This window comes from Meleagris gallopavo, chromosome 6 (genome assembly GCF_000146605.3).
Source record: "Meleagris gallopavo isolate NT-WF06-2002-E0010 breed Aviagen turkey brand Nicholas breeding stock chromosome 6, Turkey_5.1, whole genome shotgun sequence".
Classification (NCBI taxonomy): domain Eukaryota; kingdom Metazoa; phylum Chordata; class Aves; order Galliformes; family Phasianidae; genus Meleagris; species Meleagris gallopavo.
In genome coordinates, this window is record NC_015016.2 from 26,679,704 (window position 1) to 26,687,023 (window position 7,320).

Below are 7,320 nucleotides of genomic sequence, written 5' to 3' on the forward strand. Positions count from 1 at the left end.
AAAAAAAAAAAAAAAAGCAGAAACCCTAGAATACCTCCCCACGTAGATTTAAATCCTACACTAGCTAGAAACAGAAATACTAGCATTGTTCTGTCTAGCATGAAGATCTCACTTATAAGGGCAGTGTTCCTTGAATGTCATTAGTTCCAGTTATTGGTTCTTGCTGAATAAGGAGTGCACAGAAGTTGTTATGTATTAGGCTTGGTGCACAGATTAGTATATTATCAAGATGCCTCTGCTACACTTGAAATCGCTATATCCTACCAGATGTCCTCAATTTCATTTGCCTGATAGTACACCACAAATTAGGATTTTGCTCTAAGTTCACCACGACCTTGACTTTTACCAGTAATAAAAACTCTTTCACAAAGATTCTGTAATATACATTGGGAATTCCATTATTTTAGAATGATGAATGTTGTGTATTGTCTCAAAGCAGAGTACTCATTTATTTGGTTACAATATTTACGTATTCCTATGGATATTCTGCATATATCTTAATATTCAAATATTTCTCAAATACACATTATCTGTTCCTTACAAAAACACTAAATGAGACTTTTTGAATTATGTGGCTATGAAAAAAATGCAGAGTTCACTCTCCCCAAAATGTGCTAAAGGTCTTACTACAGAGCAAGTACTCACTGTGATCTGACACCAAACACAGTGAAGTCCAGTCAAACCTTGGTAACATTTTATGGTTTTATGACATTTGTCACATTTTGTTGGACAATTTCCTTCCACCCAGAAATGGTGCATTACCTGCAAAAGAAAAGTGTGGTACATATTAGGTTACTAAACTAATAGGTAGATGGTAAAGGTAACATTGCCCCAAACTTACATCAGTATTCTTTTTGGACTTCACATATGTTTTGATGCAAGACGCAGGAGCTCTTGAGACACAGCGTTCATGGACTGTATACTTGCAAACTGAAAAAAGAAATTAATAGATGGTAAAGCTATGATGTTCCTGACTACATTTTTATGTAACAACTCTACCAGCATGTCATCTCTATACAATCAATTCAATCAGTCAATGAAAACTCAAACTAGACTGCTTTTTCCATGGAATACAAAAGGCCAATTAGAACAGGAAATATTATACATGTGAAAAATCCAAGAATGCACTATCATTGCATAACAGGAAATGCTTAATTAAATCAGAGCTCACTACATTTTTTTTTGACAATAATTGCCAAATGACAAAAATATTAAAGACAAAGTCTGCCAAATGGCTTGGTGTCATCTGCTAGTAGAAGGAAATCTATATTTTACAAACTATAGGCATGAGAGCAGCTGGCAAGCACAAAAATAAAAGCCAACGAGTTTATGTTGCTCCTTCTATTGATTTATAAATCTTAAACGGTTGATTAGTCCATTTTCAGATAGCAATTGTTTTCTTGCATTCCACATAATCACTCCAATTTAACTCTATCTTTCCCAAATGCTGTGTCCAGAGAAGGTTTATTTTCTAAACATCTTCCCCACGCACACCATACACAAATCTGCATTAGGTAACCACTGTTGCTGATTAAGTCTTTAAAGATCACCCTAGCTGCATTTGGAAACACTTGGCAGGATTCAGTGGTAAGACCTGACTACAACTATAGCAATGTGCCTAGCTGTAATGCTCAGCTAATACCTGCATTCATTAGAGTCAACTATTAAAAACTGAGAATGAATATTTCTCACTGCATGGTATATGTCTCATGCTTTTGACCTCGACAGCAATTAAGCACAAAGTACTTCTAAACACCTTGCTTGCACCTATTACACAAACTCAGTGGGAGACACAGCCATTAATCAGACAAACTGCAGGGAGTAACATTGTTGATTGGACCATGGAGGGATGGTGAGGCCCCCTGCAGTTTCTTCTTCTTTTTTTTTCTCCCACACAATCTAAAATGCAAATAATGAAATCTATAGCAATGCTTTGAAAATACACTGCAGAAGCTAAGTGAGATGAAGAAAAAGAATAGTAGTTTTCTAAGTAGGCTCGTGTCCCATCCTGCATGAAGTAACTGTAAGGAGTAAATGGAAGTTCTTCAGCTTCTCTGGGACCATTCTACTCCCTAGATAAATGCCAAGTAAAACAACAAATAAATTTAGAAGAGGTACACTGAAGCAGAGAAAATTAAAGCTCTGGTAAAGCTGGTCGTTCCAAGGAGGTTTATTTTTTATAACTCATCTACGCATTTCTAGTAACTACCAACAGAGATCTACACTGTTTGTTGAATAGAACTTTCTCTTTCAAACATGTATGTGCTGTTTCCTCACAAGGATAAAATTTACATCACTCTGTCCTGAAAAGGTATTTAAAGAACGCAGCATCTCAAGATCTAACAACCAATTCAGCGTTTAATATATGCTCCACTTACTGCCATCAGCATTTCTTAATCTGAACTTTCTATTTATTCAAATTGCTTTTATTACCTTTATTAACATGTATCTCTCATTCCATAGCATTGGAAGTGAAATTATACAATGTGAAAACCGATACATAGGGATGTATATCTGAATTGTGTTTTAAAGAGTTACGTGGTTCACAGAGGAGAGAAAAATGGCCAATTCCAAAGCCATCATTCATTAAGTCCAATTTCAAATTGGATCAATAGAACTGTACAGTTAGAAAGGTCCTGATCTGCTGTGATGGGCTTTTATATCAAAAGTGGAGAAACTAAGAAACTGATTAATTTATCAAAATTAATAATGAAAAGTGGCTTGAAGAAAGGTCACTGTCATGAAGACAATGTATTGGGTATTCATTAATCTAATGCAGAAGGGCATTACACAAACAGATTAATTGGAACCATCTACCAGATATATTCAAATTAGATATTAGGCCCTTGTTTAATAAATAAATAAACAGATAACAATTAAAAAAAAAGTTATGGATCATCCACCTCTTGAAATATTCAAGCAGAGAAGAAGGATCTTCTGGCAAGATTTCTGGTATCAAAATACAGCGTATGAGTTGCTGAACAAATTATTATGAGATACACAGAATACAGCTCAAGGAATTGAATTGTAGTAATTGCATCCAATTGCCTAAAGAAAGTCAGATAAGATACAGTATTTCTTCTTTTTTTGTATCAAAATCTATAATTAATTAATATGTAAACGAATGGTGAGAATAAGACTTATAATTGCAAACCAAGTAAACATGCAAAACTTTAGAAGTGTTAGTTATAAAATCTTGAAAACAAGTTGTGAAGAAACTGAGATTTTGACCTTTACAATTAACAAAACAAGAATTACACGAAGCATTTGCATAAATAACTATTGGAATTAGATACTATGCAAGTATCTAAGTACACTCATTAAAGTACGTTTCTATTAAGAGACGAAGTATGCCTATTAACGAATATGAATAATTACTTGCAAATACAAAAGAGGAACAATAAAATATAAGGCTGTGTTTTAAGCATAATACTTGCTAAGAGAAAATAAATAAAAAATAATGCAGACAGAGTCCAATGGGAATGTCTGAGAACGCTGGGAGTTATTAAAGTAGAGAAAACAGCAGCTTTTAAAGCCTCGTATTCTAAAAAGTTAAGAATATAACCTGGAGCACTTAAGCACAGGAAACAAAGGAGAAAGCATCACTGTGCTGGCAATGGCTTGTACTGGGAAGCCACCAGTTCTTTGTTATGCAGAAACTGCAACACTTCTAGGAACAGCTATAAACGCAAACGGACACTGAAATGCTTATACTCACAAGAACAGCAGAGGCCCTGCTTGCCTACTCCGATTAGCATGTTCAAACAAAGATTACAATAAGCAGGCTTGTTAAAGTGCTTCAGTCTCCATACGTGCTGCCCATCATCTTTCACATTCTGCACAGGACATAAAAGAAACAGATTTTACTTAATAAAATAAACAATGAAATATATAAGTGCCAATAAAAATTGGAGATTGACTCAAGAATGTAAAATACAATCTGTTACTTCATTTAATACTCTGCACCAGATCACAGTATCATCATTCTAAATACACAAGCAACGATATAATAAAAAATTCTTCAGAAGCTCATAGATGTCCATGTGTTTCAAAAATGACTCAGAAAATAACACCAGGCTGGAGTCTACAGTGCAGAACAATGCTAGCACTAAATCTAGGCTGATACGAAATTGCAATTAGTTTTAAAACCAACTAAAATTTGCTCTAGACTAATCCTAAAAATAAACGTGCTACCACTAGGAAAGTAAAAATCCCCAAGTGCAACAACAGAAAAGATTTTGAAAACTTCACAGATATTCTTAAAGACTATCAGAAAGGATCAGAAAGGAACATGCACCATTATATGTGAAGTGGGACATAACAACTAATCTAATCACAATAATACATACTGCCAGCTCTAATTTACACTAGGCTACTGCCAATAGTCAAACAAAAAGCAAGTATTTACAGGTGGGATTTACATTCAACTAAAATGTTAACAAATGTTAGAAAATGTTTATGAAACTAAGCTTCCAGTTGCAGAGTTCTCCCCCTTCCTTCTTAATGGAACCATTCTGGGATCTCATTGTTGTTACATGGTTAGTAAAACAATGTGCATTTTTACAGATTGCAAATTAGGCACAATTAATTCTGTAAATTCTAAATGTATTGGCCAATGTCGTTGTCAGATTTTTTTTTTTAATTATCAGAGGTTTTGAATTAAAAATGAGATTAACCTAATAACATTTCACTTTAAATCTATTATTTCAATGAATATAACATCCAGTAGAACAAAAGTTGTTCACATCCATCAGCTGGAAACAAGCTACAGTAGTTTGATTTTGCATATTACTGAATGCCATGGTCTTATTGGTCATTTCATTACAAATATAAATTGGCACATATTTAAAGGAAAACAGATCAACATGTGGTTCTTATCCAGCTTCTAATTTCTCATATTAAGCTACAAGAATGTTTGTTGTCATGTATATGTAATGTTCCTCACATTCCTCAATAATATGATGGCTTTCACTGTCAATGTAAGTGGACATAAATTTTAATTTTAAAATATTGTTGTTTATAAGCACAATTGTATTGCATGAGTTATGTCCTTAAAATTTTGTTTCACTCTATTCTAGTTGTAAATGACAAGTCAAAAACAGTGAAGAATTTCCTCATGGGAAAAAGAAGAAAAAAAAAAAGGGGAAAAAAAAAATCAGCACTACAAGAAATTAGGAATACTTGGTTCAATGGCAGGTCCAGGCCAGAACACAGTTTTGAATAATTTCTACAAATTACTTACAAACACAAAGAACTGAGATCAGCTTCAATACTTTGTTGAGATCAGAGCCCAAGTGGAGTCCCCTTATCCTACTATACCCCTACTATACCCCTATCCTACCAGGAGTTCAAATGCCATCTCTGGCCACTGGGCAATGTGAGGGTCCCCCTTTTGCAGAAAGATCAGAGTGGTTGCCTAATCTGGGATTCTCAGGCTGGCAGAATGTGGAAGTTTTGCAATTTCCCCTGAAGAAACAGAAATAGATTCTGCAGCTGTGGAGCCTAGAAGCCTGTCAAGCTCCTCCATGACTGGCAGCTGAAGAGGATGTATTTCATTAAAAGGAGTCCTTCAACTTCTTTTCTGATTTCTATTTTACTGCACCATTCAACATATTTTTAAATTATTGCTAAACTACAACACGTTTGTTAAGATAAGGTTTGAGTCTTCTGAAAGAAAAGTTACTCACTAGAAAATAAACATCATGTATATTCTTCTGAGAAAACAACAACAACAACACCAAAAAAGTAAACAATGTACAGTTTCATTTCAACATATATCACTAGGGCCATCAACAGATACAGTAATAAACCACAAGCATTTAAAATACACGCTCATGAATTTTGTCCACAAAAATATTTGCTATTTTTGAAAAATAATAATAATTCATGGTTATGCATAAAAATGTCTCTCTTCCACATGAGTTTTGTGTTACTTTTTAAATTTAAATTTTATTTTTAAAGAATGGCTATTGCATGTGAATATGTCACTTCTTATTTGAACAGAACATATGGACCAACTTAGCTGGCATTTTCCTTATCAGAAAAACAAATAAGTCTTGATGTGGGTGTTCTGCCAATTAAAACACTTAACTGTGTTACAGACTGCAACTGATGCAAATCCATTACATAAACACAATGCACTTTTGGAAAATAGCAAATTAAATTTTTGCTCTTGTGCACTGCCAAAAATCAGCAATAAAGTGCTGCATATGATTATGCATGCACATAACTTTTTAAAACACTGCCAGAGGAAAAAAAAAAAAGACATAACATGAAACAAAGCCCTCTCGATGCAAGTCTTTAAGTATGAATAAAATCCACAATTCTGACACATAGGTGCATTTACTGGCATTCAGTAATTTTGCTTCCATATCCTGAGAAAGAGTTTAAAAACAAATAGTCATTAAGAAAATCTCAAAGCAGGGCAGGTACAGTAAAAATCTCTTCCTCACTTCATTATACATCACTAAAAATGAAGCCTCCATATGCCATATGCAGACTTCAGCACATAATGACAAGAGTAACATTTATTTTGTTAACAATGGCTCTCTTAACTTATGCTTCTGACCTTTCTGCTACAAATTTGACTGTCAGATTGACCTGACCTTAAAAAGCAAATCAACCAAGAAAAAACAGTCTTAGAATCAGTAGAAACTTTCATGGAATTTAGCTATACATCCCAGGTCAGATCAAATATAAATTTACCACTGCTTCTTAGATATTTGTAAATAAAAGACGACAAAGAGATCTTGCGGTTTCAGGCACAAAAACCCAGATTCTGAGATTAAAAAAAAAACACACCTAAACTGCAAGTTTTTTTTTTTATCCCAGCAAGTATCACTCCCAACAAAAATAGCCTTAGAGGCTGCAATACTAGCATGCTCAATTGTTCCTATAAGACTCAGTAACAAGCAATCAAGGGAGAAGTATGTAAGGGAGTCTGCTAAATTATTCTTTTGTGGCTTACTATTATTTTGCTTTTATTCCTTTTAAAAATATTTATAGGACCTGAAGACATTTTTATGACTGATTTTTGAGTACTGTTCTGTTACTAGGAAAGTGAGAAGTGTCCATTAAATCACACAGCACCTCATTTAAATACAAATGCAGTTAAGTTCTACATTTCTTTGCTGGATTGTCAGCAAAGAATTCACATCAGATTCTGTTTTCTTTCTTTTGAGTTTGGAGAGGGAGAGTTTGAAGTCTGTTTCAACAGGAAAAGGAGTAATCTCATTCAAGAGACATGACCTTTGGGAGAGTTCCTAACTTCCAACAATTTCATTGGGGTCAGTGGGGTGGGCAGGAGTGCACAAATGTGAT

General features: G+C 34.2%; 1 protein-coding gene across 6 annotated transcripts in view; it reads right to left on the bottom strand.

Annotated features, from left to right (window-relative positions):
• Positions 1-7,320, bottom strand: part of DGKB (diacylglycerol kinase beta) — a 331,647-nt gene that overhangs the window by 234,998 nt on the left and 89,329 nt on the right. For all 6 annotated transcript variants that reach the window (XM_010712729.3, XM_031553913.1, XM_010712725.3 and 3 more), the window contains exons 10-12: positions 3,719-3,836; positions 842-930; positions 646-762 (exon numbers count right to left, since the gene is read on the bottom strand). In XM_010712729.3, the coding sequence (XP_010711031.1) occupies positions 646-762; positions 842-930; positions 3,719-3,836 (324 nt within the window). The remainder of the gene's footprint in view (positions 1-645; positions 763-841; positions 931-3,718; positions 3,837-7,320) is intronic.